The 14,628-nt window shown below is 39.5% G+C and overlaps 1 protein-coding gene across 3 annotated transcripts in view; it reads left to right on the forward strand.

Annotated features, from left to right (window-relative positions):
• AGO2 (argonaute RISC catalytic component 2) overlaps positions 1-14,396 on the forward strand; it is a 54,190-nt gene extending 39,794 nt beyond the window's left edge. For all 3 annotated transcript variants that reach the window (XM_088148926.1, XM_088148927.1, XM_088148928.1), the window contains exon 19: positions 1,004-14,396. In XM_088148926.1, coding sequence (XP_088005052.1) covers positions 1,004-1,112 — 109 coding nt within the window. In that variant the 3' untranslated portion in view covers positions 1,113-14,396. The remainder of the gene's footprint in view (positions 1-1,003) is intronic.
• Positions 14,397-14,628: the final 232 nt, after the last annotated feature.

Genomic DNA, 14,628 nt, shown 5'->3' on the forward strand with positions numbered 1-14,628 from the left:
GTAATGAGTGGAGGACAGAGGAGCCTCTTAAAGAAGTAGTTACAGGTCTGTGAGAGCCAGACATCTTGCTTGTTTGTAGGTGACCAAATACTTATTTTCCACCATGATTTGCAAATAAATTCTTTAAAAATCAGACAATGTGATTTTCTGGATTTTTTTTCTCATTTTGTCTCTCATAGTTGAGGTATACCTATGATGAAAATTACTGGCCTCTCTCATCTTTTTAAGTGGGAGAACTTGCACAATTGGTGGCTGACTAAATACTTTTTTTGCCCCACTGTAGGTTGGGTGCAAAGACAAAGTTGCTGTAAGAAAATACTTTTTTCACTGATCCCTGGTTTTGGAGTGGATGCCCAGCTATTCCGGGAAACCAAAAGGAAGCATTTACTCTTGTTGCTACGCAGGTTTATGATAGGCTGGCTGAAAAACCTGTGTTGGTTCCTACGTGGCAGAGAGTCAGTTGAGAACCTATGATGGCCTGAATTGATCAACTGGGAGGTGATAGATGATGTAGGCAGCATGCATCGAGCCCTGTGATGTAGATTAATTGGATAGGCATGTTGTTCTGTGGTTAAAAATCCAAAATTCACAGCTAGGTAATTAACAAGACAATGTCCACGATGAGAATTCAGCAGAATTCGCCTGGAGAATCTGTCTGAAGGTGGAGACTGCAGACTGAATAGATAGTCACCTACAGGTAGTCCAGCTGTAAGACTGAATGACTCATTCTGGGAAGAAGCACCTCTAGTTGATCGTTCAGGGATCCTTTTCTGTTCTTGCAGAATACAAAAGTAAAGAAAAATATGACAGCCTTTACTGAGAAAGAGGGAGATTAATTTTAGGTTCCCCCAAATAAATCTGTGCCAAATTGTGTAATAATAATTAGAGCCCAGAACGCTCAGTTTGTAAAGGTGCTCTAATCACATACTTCTGAACATGGAGATGGATTTCAGTCTCAGCGGTTTAAATTTGTTAAGTTTTTCTTTTTCTTCCTTCCTGCTAGTGCTGAAGGAAGCCACACTTCTGGGCAGAGCAACGGCAGAGACCATCAAGCCCTCGCGAAAGCTGTTCAGGTCCACCAGGACACATTGCGCACCATGTACTTTGCTTGATGTGGCCGTGATTTGAGGAACTCAGTTCTGAGTTGGATTCACAGGAGACCAGCTGCACTTAGACCAACAGTTGCCCAAGCTATAGCGACAGCCAGCAAGGAGTGATGCATCTTTATTTTTAATTCGGGGGGGGGGGGATGATGGTAATGATGATGATTGTGATTCTGTTTGCAAGAACGCCTTTCATCCAGAATTTCAGACTTGAGTGTGAACTGCAGACCTTTACAAAATTGCACAGCTTTTAGATGTGTGGATTTGCCAAAATCAAAAGCTGCTTGTCAGGAGAAAAGGAAAAAAAAAAAAAATGAAAACCCACGTTTTCTAACTAACTTAGAGCTGTGATCTCAGGGCTAAAAACAACACTTCTCGTTTTAGTTATGACTTTTTCAGATACACTTCTTTGTAAAAATCTGAAAAATATCCAATTAAGATCAGATTGAGCGGGCCTGGGAAAAACGATGAATTTGCTTTTATTCCTTAAAAAAAACAAAGCGCTAGTTTTGATGCCATTGAAGTCTTTGATCCTTCTGGATGCATTTGTAAAATGTTTTTGTACTGATGTGCAACAGGAGTGAGCGAATCCGGGTTTGTCCTTTGCTGTCTTATTGATAAGAAGTCTGTGAAGGTCTATGGGCAAAAATGTATTTTTGAAGTTCGTTCTTGAATGTCTTTCATTGTGCTGTTTAAATTTTTTGTAGGGTGCGTTATGGAATTATTTCAGTTACAAAAAGAAGTTTATCTATACTTTTTATTAGGTCCACTGAAAGATTAGTGAAGTGTGCCACTTTTTAAAAGAAGTTTATTTTTTCTTAAAATAATCCATTTTGATTACTAATCATGGAGTTTGTCCTATAGGACTGTGACACTTAATTTTCCAAAGCTTTTCTAAAGAATACGGGTCTGTGGTGATACAGTACAATCTCTTTCACTGTTATGTTTGAATTAATGTAAAATTTATATATGTTTCACAGTATTAACATGATAGCATAGATACTATTTATATTTATTTACTAAAGAGTGCTCAACATAGTTCTGTTTAACATATCACAAACTGAAGAATGCTTTGGAGTTTTAAAGTGGGAAGCTTATATGTGGACAAGAGTGATTTGGGTCGAATTCACCAACTGTAGCTTCTTGCAGGTTCCCTGTTCATTTTAACGAGGCTTGTGTGGGACACCTCATCCCGGCCTCCTTGAAATGAAGCAAGGAGGACCGGCCCTGGTGTGTTGTCCCTTTAAAGAACAGGGATATGCAACTACCTTGTATGGCAGAGGGGAGACGTGCTTGGCGTTTATATCATTTTTTAAAGCTAGTGTCTTGGAAGGATTTAGAAGAATTCACAGGCTGTAGTTTAGACAAGAGCATCAAAGGAAGTTTCGTAGTTCATTCAAGCACATAAATTATTTTTTTCTGTTGGATCATCTGAGTTACAGAAATGGAAGGAAAGAGATCTGTGTTTATTTGGGGAGGGAAGTGATGGCGTAATACGTAACGTGGACAAAATGTGTTAAGTGGGAAGGGCGTTTTCTTTGGAGAAGGTGAACCCCTCAGAGGCCTGCTAAAAATAAAAGCTTCTCTTACTGTGCGCAAGATTCATCCGACCAAATATTCAAAGCTACCGTTGCACTAATGAGGACAACAGGAACACTACTAAAATACTGTGGATTGGGAAGCCTTCTTCCTCTTCCGATCTTCTAGGAATTAAAAAAAAAAAAATACTAACCGCATCCAGGCACGATTAAGTAATTTTAAAAAAACTTTCTGGAAACCTTCCTAAGATTCAGTTTCATTTCCTTTCTTCTGAAGAGCAGCAGTGCAGCGATCGCTGGGAGAGACACTCGTGTGCCTCCGTTCAGTGAAACGCCGAAAACGAGGTTAAGCTAGGCTTGGAATCTTAGGCTTGGTCGGACTGACTGTCGTTGCCTGAGCGAGAGAAACGCGGCAGAAACATTTTAGGGCCCGAGTGCCCATTTCATGCCAGTGAACGGCTGCAGCTCTAGAAAGCTGCGCCTCGTGTTGCCAAGGGATGCGCCTGAAAAACAAGTTTTATAGGGGAGGGTATTTGTATACAGGTGGTATACAGAATATCTTAAAATGTTGTAAGCCGCCTTGCAGCAGCTTCATAGGCCTAAGAAAAGGAAAGAGATTTAAGGCGGTATTTTGTCACTCTGTCTTGGAAGGCGGGATTGCAGCATCTCCTGTTCAACCTTACTGTGACCCTTTTTTCCCCTTTTTTCCTTGATGGATTTGTCGCACTTTCCAGATGGCAGCAAGGGACACACTGAAAGGTGAAGCGAGCTTCTGGGATGAGATCAAGCGTAGCTTCTCCGCTGATACGTGTCCTAAATTTTCCGGGAGGGAGGGAGAGGCATTTCCCTCTGCAGCGTCTCAGATGCCCCTGAAATCTGTTCCATGGAGTTTAAGGCAGAAGTGGAAAATGGTGTCCAGGGAGAGAAATCATTTCTAAGTACGTTGCACCCTGTTTCCAAGTTGAAATAAAGTGTCACTAAAGTTCGTAAGCATTTTTACACATCTCTCCTTTTTTCTGTGCCCTTTTCCTTATAGACACACGTTCACAATTTTCCCCCTACTGTGAGATATATTTTATGTGTCCTCACTAATTCAACATTTCTAATGCCTTCCTTCTTTTATTTGGCAAATGCCTATAAAACCTGGGAAAGTGCATATATTAAAGGATAATTATGCATATAGCTCAGGGGTGACTTTGGGGAGTAAGAGTTAGGTAGGTTTAACCCAAAATGCGTACTGTTCAATTTCTCTCCCTTTTCTAGTTCAAATGGCTACATCGGATTATTGGGTAGGGGCTGCAGAGGGAAGATTTCATCCTGTAGGCAGTGGGCTGTACGCATGAAATAGGATTTCATTCCTGCTATTAAAGTTCTGTCTTAAATAGCTTTCTTTTCTAGGCAGCACTTAAGTTAATATTCAGTCTTTTTAGTTGTTGTTGCTGGGCTCCCCATAATCTCCAAGATGCATCGGGTGGAAAGAGCTGGGCCGAAATGGTGGAATCTTTTTTGTCTTCCTAACCACAGGAACCTAACCCTAACAGCAGTTTTTAAGGCCTGCTAACTAGCAACAGGTAAAATAATAACTGCTGGATCGAGGTGCTTCTTGGCAGAAATTGTGTTGTTTTTGTTGTTCTGTTGAGTCCTGAAACAGATTCCTCAATGTACAGGTATTTATACCCACAGTTATTGGTCTGTGCGCTGCAGTTTTGTATACATATCTTTCTGGGTGGAAAGAATACGATGAGTTTTACGTTTGATATTGCTGTGATTAGAGAGGAAAATGCACATCTCTTTCTCTTTTTTAACTTTCCATACAGTAATTTTAAAAAGGCTTTTAATTGTTCCATCTTAAATGCTTGGCAAGGGGGGGACGGAGGGGGTTAAATTTTTTGAAAAACTGACAATGCACTTTGAAAACATAGGGCGCTCTGAATATGCACAGGAACTGTTTTGTTTTTCTGGTAATATATGCAGAAACCAAAACTCCAAATTGAAACAAAAGAATACAACTTTCTAAGTAGCTCTTTATTGCAATGATTCTTGTAAGCACACCAGTATCTCAGGTGAATGATTTCATTTTGGAGAGATCCCAAATATTCTCCGTGAGAACCAAGGCAAATCGCTAGCTTTTGAAAACGGGCGGGTGGGGGGGGGGACAATCCAAGGAGTGGACGTGCTTTTATCTTTTTATCACTGGAATTGTTTTATAATAAAATCAGTTCCGCTACTTATTTGGCTTCCCTTTAAAAATCCTTCTTTTAGAGAAAGAATGTTTTGAAAAATACCTTTGATGCAGTTTTTACCAATTATGGCAATGTTCAGTTGTAGCCAAGCAGCTCAAGTAGGATGATACGTCTTGTAGTTACTACTGCCTTTCTAACATTCAGCTTTAGGGACTAGTCTCTGCTGCAAGATTAAATTAAAATTAAAACGCCATGTGCAGCCAAACAATGAACTGTGACTTCAGCTCTGTCAACCAGCTGATTTGCAATTGATCTTAAGTTGCTCAGTTAGAAATACCGTATTTTAGGCAGTGTGGGGAAGGGGTGTTCACATAGGTTTCAAATTTGCCATCTGTAACTTGTGAGTTTCCCACTTGCCCTAATATTAAACGTTTTAATAGAGTTGAGATGCAAGAAGGAGGACAGCAATGAATGGAAACTCTGTCCTTCTGGAATGAAAATAAGGAGTAACTGGAGCCATTTTATTTTTAAAAAGCAAAATGTACTCTTTGGGGTCTCTTGTGCCTTTTTAAATGCCTGCTCATGAAGCAGAAAGGATCGAAGCTTTCTGGCACATGGGGGGCTGCTCCCTTTTGCTCAGAGCTGGGGTTATCCAGAGGCGGTGATCTGGAGAGAATCGCGGTGGAATTTCCCTCCTCCTCCTCGGAGTTGCTGGCCAGGTTCTTTGGATTTAAATGCAGGTATAAGTCTTATATACTGGCCTTTATTTCTGTTTTGGTGTTGACTTGGTTAGGATATGCCATGCTGTACCTTCAAAGCCCTACAGCTAATATGGTGAATGTCAGCATTTGCCACCGGCTGTTTGTGGTGCTTCACAGAGAGTGGATGAGAAGCTGACGTAGGGGGCAGGTAGGCTCTCGAAGTGCGCATGTCACGCTCTCTCAACTTTTCCATTGTTTTTCAAATGCATAAATTGAGAGAGGACCCTGTTTCTGTAACAGGCGAGCCTGCCTAAAATCCTGTTAACAAAGTGTAGCAGCGAGGTAGACATCCAGGTATGGTTAGATGGTGGGAGGTCGAAACGTGGCAGAGAGATACCTCTGGGGTAACTCATCCTGCTAGGCATAGGATAGGCACGTGTTTCCTAAAAACAGGCCAGGAAATAGGGCCGTGCTTCTCATCACTGACACATCGCCCTAGAAGGCCAAAGAGACTTTGAAAGCCTGGAACAAGGTTTGATGGGTTATGGGCCATCAAGTCGGTGTTGACTCTTAGCAACCACATAGGTAGATTTTCTCCAGACCTGGAACAAAGAAGGTAAGGATAATTGAAAGTAGACAGTGTAACGTAACTAAGCCTTATCTCTTGAAAGGGAAGGAAAATTCCCACCCCGTGAAGATGGGACTGGGGCTCCTGAAAAATAGATGCAACGTAGGAAGTTGCCTTAACACAGCTCAGATTTTTAATTCATTTGCTCTGGAAGGGCTTTTCAAGTTCTCATTCAGCATGTGGGAAGTTTTGCTTTTTAAACTAAGACACTTGAACTGAAATCTGGGGTTTTCTGCATGCATATTGCTGACCTGTGGCATCTGTGCAGAATTCACCCCCCCCTTTTCTTAACTAACACATTAAATCTTCCAATCTATATACATTAATGGTTTGTGGAAAATTTCCCAGTAATAAGCAAGATTAGATTTTGTGTGTGTAACTTTAAATAGAAATGGTGCCACTTACGTTAATGTTTAGACAATAAATCCAGCGGCATTTATAAGCCATAAAGTCTTCACACATAAGGAAGAGAATGTAAATATGTTGTCTGTAGTCAAGAGAAGTTGTAAGTTGAGCTACATTTTTTTTTTATTTGAATGTGTTTTCCAAATGCTATCCCCCCTCTTGTTTAAATGACAGCTTTGCAAGTATGAGAATGTTCTTTGTGGCCAAGGGTGATGGTTCTGTATATCTTCCTTTACATTTGTGTTCATTGAGAACGTGCTTTTAAAGGCCTCTTGGTCATCAGTGATTAGAAAAAACTCGAGTGGGACATAATTGCACTGATTCTTTTTTACTGTAACCAACTTTCTGTTTGCATCTGCTGTAGCTGTTGGCATATACTGTACAGTGTTAGGGCTCACCGGGAGAGAAATGGCCTGTCTTCATTGTTATGTTTGTATAGCAAATGGCATGTTTTACAGTATTAAGAGACGATCCGAATGCACATAGCTGTCTTTGCAGATTTTCCATTTGAGTGTAACTGGCAAATCCTCAAAGGCCAGTCAGTGTCTGCTTATTTTGCTTTATGTGTTTGGTGAATGTTTGTCTCCCTGTGTCTGTCATTCCTTTCCTCCAAAATGCACTTTCTTTGTAACACATTCTTCTCTCCCCATCTCATCTCCCCGACCATAATTGGATAGATAAAGCTCCCCAGTGCAAAGTTAAACTGCCTTCTTGATTGTTATCCGTGTTTCTCAGATACAGAAGATGCAGATTCCGTGAGAGTAGGAAACCGGATCTGCCTGAGATGCTTTTGCAGGACCGTAGGCTCAACCAGTCACCGTGGCAGTTGAAACCGGTGGCTGGAAAGCAAAACAGAAGCTTTTGCTTCATTGCTGCTTTATTCCTACTCAGATGCCGGTTCACTTCTTAATGTTTATAAAGTGGGCAGCCATAGGAATAGCTGTGACTGGGAAGTGAATTTGATGCTTCTGCGTCCAGTGATGCTCAAAGAATAAACCTCATCTCACAATAATGCATCCCGAGTAAGCCATTTTAATACGTTTTGTCCTGGCACCAGCGGTGAGATTGTCCCATCGGTTTTTTAGGTGCGAATTGGTGAGATTCTCCTGTTTCTTTAGGTGCCAGTTACTCTGTCCTACTGAGAGTTTTCTGATCTGCTTGTTCAGAGTGCTAGATCTTATTGTACCTGTTTAAATTTCTGCCTTCTTTCTCCTGCTTTTTCCTGAAAGTTTAATAGGAAATATGATTTGATCAGGTTGCAGTAGACCATTCCTCATGTAGCAAGCAGATTCAAGACTACCTCCTCCTTTCTTGGAAAGAGATTAGCATGTTTTTCTTTCTAAAATGCAATTTCATGTTACTTGAAAATAGCCAAATTTCACCAAAGGTCCTGAGCTGCATGACTGGTTCACTTCTGAGGTGCCATAGTCTTTGCAAAATATGAGGCAATCTTTCCAGAAAGTGAGTTTGCTCCCATTTTTTCTTACTGGACAATACTGAGACTTTGCAACCAGTATTATATACAGTAAAAAGTAAGTTTTGTTCTTTGGGGTGCTGTGCCCAAGGCCCAGGACATTATGTTAGAACACATGAAAGAACGTAAGCATTACAGTGTTTTCCTTCTAATGAAATCCGTTGCAATGTTGAATGCAGCTTTTATTTTTGTATGGTGTTAACAAAAACAAATTGATCCCTTGGGTGTGCAAAATTAGTGAATAAAGAAGGTGCTTCAGAAGTTTTGATTTTATTCTAGGGCTAAATTACATGTTAAATATCTGAAGGTATTATTTAGGTAATTTTTCTTAAAACTTTATCCTTGATGAGACTGTTTTTACTTACCCAAGTAATTATATAAACCCTCAACTGTGCAGAAAATGTTTCTTGAATATCTATAATATTAACATGTTCTATTTTGTAGAACACAGATTTGGTCACACCTCAGATTTTAAAATGAAAGGTGCTTTTACCTCAAACTGTAGAAAACTGAAGATTGAAAAATGAGGTGGGAAATATGGATATTGCCATCAAAATGGCCACCTTTAGCACTGTTATCCATAAATTGCTTACTAGTTAATGCAAATGAACTTGAGTTCTGGGATTAGGTTGTTAGTAACAGAGTGGTCTAAAATGTGGGTGAAATTTACTATCCTGAAATAGTCCTGCCTTTTAATGGTTTGCAAATGATGTGTTTATCAGGACCCCCATCCCTTGGCAAGCAGATAGAGGAAAAGGAAATGCTTACAGTGGTTGTTCTCTAGAAAGCTACCTGAGGTCTTCTCCGATCCTTGGACTAGATGTTTGATCTTCCAGCTGTAGCTCCCACGATGCCATACCCCAATCTGTTTTCTGAAAATTCCCCTGAATTTCAAAGGCAGGTTGCCGTGAAGCACAAAGGGCATTGCATTTCAAAGAATAAAGACTTACACCCCTCATGTAAATTTTCATTTTGGAATATAAATAGTTGCCTTCTGTTAAGCCAGATAGTTGGCCCACCTTTGCTCCATATTGTCTTCTTAGTGCCTGTCAGCAGCTTTCCAGGGAAAAGGAGAGGCCTTTTCCCTACCCTACCTAGAAATGCCATGGAATGAATTAGGTATTTTTGCAGGCTTGAACATGTGCTCTGTCCCTGAGCTACATCTCTTCTCAACTAAGAATTTTTTGTAGACCATGGCTTTTATCCTTATTCTGAAAGTCGCATAATGACTCCCTGCCAACTGTGTAGCAAGTAGTCAACAGGGGAAATTCCTGTTCAGAACTTACTGCTAACCTAATATTGGCAACATTTGGTACGTTTGTACACATTGTGGACTACCCCATTCCATCTATCTCTTTCCATTCCTGAGAACGAAATTCAGTAAAGGTGCTTTTACAACGGGCTCCCCAGACTAGCTTCTGATTTTATAAACCATAGTTTTAAGGAAGTTGGCATTGCACTTTTTAGTGTTGGGGAAGGGGAAACCATGTTGCTTGAATGATCCGGCTGATGTTTGTTCCTTTTTTTCCCATCACTGAGCTGATTTTGATGAAGATGATGATCCTCATATTGTTCAAGACTGGAGTCATCCCACCAAATCTGGTGAAATTAACAGGAGTGACCACCAAACTGGCAAAGAGAGCAAGCCTATTATAAATAGTGCTTTTAAAATCAGGGAACTCTCTTTCTCTCTATCACAGCTCATGCAAGGAGGAATTTGAGCGCAATTTCTTAAAAGATAGCCTCTCTCCATTATGGATACTTATGGGAGTTGTTGGAGCATAAGACATCAGGTAGGGTGATGCAGCTGAGCGAGCTTGTGGGAGTCCCCAACTTTTGAGGAGGCACATTTGTAATTTTGAGAACGTGTTATGAGCCCTCTTACAAAACAGCTGCTGGGGTGAGTGTAGCACCCATTTATCAGAAGGGGAACTGGGACTGTTACTACCACTCCCTCTTGCCTTCCAAGATGCACTCTGTCACTTCAGTTTGTCTTCCTTCTGGACATCCTTCCAAAAGACTGTTCTGAAGCCCCCTAACATTTTTATTTTTTAAAAAATTCTTCTGATGTCTATAGAGTCCAGAGGATTCTTGGGAAAATAGGTGATGCCTTTTCAATTAACTGAGACTTTATACTTAGTCAAAAGGATCTTTGAATAGAATAAAATTGAGTAAGACAGCTTGATGGGAGATGTGCTTTCCTAGATACGACTTCTATCCTCTGATGGGAAGGCTTTGAATATAGGCAGATTTTCTCAAAGCAGAGCAGAATAGTGTTTCAATACTCTGAAGGCTATATCCAGAACATAAAAGCTCCTTGAAGAAAAAGACATGGCTTAGTTGCTCTCCTTTGTAAAGAAACAAACAAGACCTACCTCTGATTATAATAAGCTGGCAGTGATGTGCACACCTTTAAGTTGAAAGGATGAAAGAAAACAGACAGCAAATGTTGCTGGTTTCTTCCTTAATTACCATTTCCTGCTGATAGAAACTGCTGATGATAAATTCTGTATTTTTTCAGGAGATGTGTTAACTCCACCCCCCCCCCCCCTTTTTGTGTCTTGTAAAAGCCAGTGTCTTCTGTTCCCCCTGAGAGCTAATTCACCCATTAAGGAATTTTAGATATTTGTGCAGTCAAGGTGTAAATGTTAGGTATGTATCAGAGAAGCATGTGGATTGGAGCTGAAGTGGTACACCTTTCTTGCTGAATGTGTCTTCTGGGTGATGAACATGGTTTTGTTGCTTGTGAAATAGCCTTGAAACTCCACTTTTAGATAATGACTTCCTAGACTTTATAGACAAAGTGATTATTTTATCTAATACCTACTAATCCATAGCAGTAAAACATAGTAGAAGGATTTGGTACAACAACCCAAGGAAAGAAAGAATCTATGATGATATTTGATTTTTAAGCTTTGGTATGGATAAGATTTTGTGGACCTCTCCTGGGAGTATTTTAAGTTGTTTATAACAAACTGTTTCAGGGTTTTTTAAATTCAAACTTTGAGTGGGATCCAAACTAAGCTCCCACTGAAACAATGGGACCATGTCATAGACAGCTTGTCCTCTTTGATTTCATTGGGATCCAAGTTCCACTTTATCTGAATCCAGTTTGTTGAAAGGAGAATAAAATACCTCTGAGCTTATACACACTCACAGGAACTGAATACCCCCCTAAGAGAAAGGTGGTGGCTGGCCTTATTTCCAATGGTACTTAAGCATATTTAGAGCACAATCCTATGTGTGTCTACTCAACAGTAAGTCTCATTTAGGGGAGCCTACCTCCAGGAATATAGACGTTGGGTTGCAGCCTTAACAAGTTTATACCTTTACAGTGTTCATAGGCTCTGCAAAACTGTAGAATTAGCACTTGAGGAAACAGCATTTTTCTTCCTTTATCAATGTTGTACCCTTCATTCTGTACATTTTTTAAAAGCTCCGTGTCGGAGAATTTGTATTAAAGATGTATATACTTTAAGCAATTTTAATTATGTGCTTGCTAGATGCTATGTGGGGTGATGTGTCTTTTATCTTATGCCTTAACAAATATATTAAATTAGTTCAAAATCAAAATATGCAAAAACGTGTATTTTAAAAAAAATACTATTTTCCTGCAAAGGCACAAGATTTTCTTTTTTTTTTAATTAAACATTTCTATCCTTAAAACCAATCTGTTTTTGAGGATGCGGTATAGGCTCCTCGTTCCTAAATTTTTATGATTATACCCTGGATTTGACTCCAGGGTATGGCTGCACAGTTGTTCCAAATGTAGGGTTGTGATTTGTGGAGAAAATATTGAGTAATTTGATCAAATTCTTTTTAAAGGGCTAGCTAGGGGATTAATATAGAGTGACTCATTTCCCCGACTAAAATGCTATGTGAAAGAGAAGTCTGCTTATTTTTGAATACAAAAATTTGTTGAAACCTGTGTAATCGTATTTTTCACATCTTATAGCTGACATTGAATCCTTTCACCTTCACTATTAATTAGAATGGCAAAACAGGTGGTGAGGACCCAGCTCCCTTTCCAGTTTGGATCTACCTCAGATTAAGCAGTTGGGTGCTAATTTATTCAAATTATCATTGAGACTGTCCAAAGTGACCAAACAGTATGTGATGACTTGTCATTTGAAGACAAGGACAATTTGGAGTTTCCTCTTTCTTAGAAAACAACCTATGGATTATTTTTGTCTTGGTGCCTTTTATGTTGTGAGTCCCAATGCATAGCAAAATCAAGTCATACTCCTATCTGAGAAGTGAATTCTTTATCAGAGAAAAACTGCAAACTGTCAGGTTTTTAAAAAAAAGAAAAAAGAAAAAAAAGTATCTTTTGCATATTAAGCTATAAAAATGTGTAACGTAATAGAATGCTGGTAATGTGGAAAGGTTTCTTGAAATTAAAAAACAACAACAACAGATATGGATACCTTGATCCCAAACTCTTCTGCGCATGTGCTTGTATGGTGAGGCCCAGATGTTTTTGACCTAGTTGCCCAGGACAAGGGACCTGGCCATTTCACCAGGGGCCTCAGCCAAGCCCTGAATGGGCTGCCCCACAGAAGCAAATTTGCTCCTCTCTTTAAAACAGATTGCTGCCTTTGGGTGATCAGAATAACTGTGTCTTAGGCCAAGATCTTCTTGAGCATCCTGTGGTTCTTCTTCCCTTTACATGAGCAGTGAGATCCACAGGAGGCTCGTCAAGGGAGGCGGCCTGTTTCATCCAACATGGAAGACTAGGGTTAAAAGTCCCTTCCGTCTGCCTGGAATCCCTTGACCCCAGTCCTGGTTTGGGTGCTTCAGAAAGCTATAGAGAATTGTGTGTCAAAGGGATGGCTGAACAGCCTCAGCTTATTGAGATTTGCTAGTTTTGGTGAGCTGTGTGTGTGTGAAAATGTGTGTGTATATATATACGTGACTAATATACACTCTACACATGACTGTATATAATAAGTGGAAGTGGAATATGAGTCTATGTCAGGAAAGGGAATAAAACATCAGAGTAACGTTCTGCATGATTGAATACCCTTTTATATAAAAGGTTTTTTTTATTATTTTTGTGGGAGATTGAGTTGTAATAGACTATTTTTTTTAATGGAAATTTGACTTTATAAACAGAAACCAATACAGCATGGAAATCTTTTCCTTTAAAAACTGATTCATTTTAATATTGGTGAAAAAAACCAAAATGCTACATCCGAAGGAGTTTATTTGGTTTGCTGCAGAAAGACTCAAACAACAAGAAAACTAATGTGCTACAGAACTGCCCCAACGGGTCTATTAGAAAAGCTATATTTTATAAAAGAGTAACCATCCTTTTCATATGCTGCATATACACGATCAGTATCATTGCACTTTTTCAGTAATGTCCTGTAAATTGGCTTACGGTAAAGAATTTTAAAATGTTTTTAATATACCATAGTACTTTGGGCAGAAGGTAAGAAGACTTACAGGTACCTCAAGATTGAAACACGAGCCTGAATATGCTGCATTTTGTTCCTTTTATTTCATAGAGCTTTTGGGTGGGGGGGTGGGGGGGTGTCCTTTTGTTAGTTGTATTGTTATTGGCTACCTAGCTTTTAAATTTGTATTGTTGGCTCGGCTGAAGAATTTAGAATTGGTCTCTCTTCACTTGGTTAGATGCGCTGATCCTTTATTGGTGTTAGTCCAATGTTGATATCAAGTCTGCCTTGCATTGTAGACTGTCGTAGTAACTGTTTTTACACAATAGATGTTGAGAAAAAGGATCCCCAGATGGTAAAACAGGCAATATATGTTCCTTTATGATACATACTTGCATTATCGTGGTTTGCCATGATTGAAACTGGGAGGGGTAGTGTGTTGTTTTCCAGTTGGTAAAAAGCAAATCTTAATAGTTTGATCTCTAATAATGATTTCTTGACCAAGCTAACGAACCAGCTAGGACCAACCTAGCTGTGAAGCTGAGCCACACTTACACCAAAACCATACTTGCTCCATATATGGAATTAGTACCCAAGCCAATTTGAGCAACACTTGTCTTGTTGCTTAGATACCGTGGATCCAAGTTTCTTAATGTGGACTTTTTCATTCCCCAGATGGATTGTGATGTGGATGAAGAGGGAAGAATTTGGGAAGTAGGGGTGGCGGGGAGAGAAAAACTCAGAAGGAAGCTTCAAAAGACTGTGAAACGCCACATTTATTGTCCTGTTTTTAAGCTTGGGCGATTCCTCTTTCCATGTTTGTTTTACAGCTTGCTAGTAAAAATACTTTGCACTACTTCTGCAATAAAATGACAAACTAACCTTATACTTTGGTTTCTTCTTGTGTATGTGTGTATATATACTATAAAGTGCTACTAAAGATTTAGCATAGTGTTTTTTTTTTACCTCCATACCATAAGACCTTGTAACAAGCTCAAAGTGCTGTAAATCTTGATGAAACATGTGAATGATATTTTATAAAGTTATTTTGTATGGTGTCAATTTTGTTTCTGCCTCATAGTATGTCAATAAATTACTCATATTTACACATTCAAAAGTATTATTTTTTTATACCTAGAACAGTAATAATCCAAAGAGCTCAGGGTATGTAGACAATCTTCCCCCACTTACCCCAAC

Source organism: Python bivittatus, unplaced genomic scaffold, assembly GCF_059951505.1.
Source record: "Python bivittatus isolate LINGU-HERP-01145 unplaced genomic scaffold, Pbiv_v1 ctg000590_np1212, whole genome shotgun sequence".
Lineage (NCBI taxonomy): Eukaryota > Metazoa > Chordata > Lepidosauria > Squamata > Pythonidae > Python > Python bivittatus.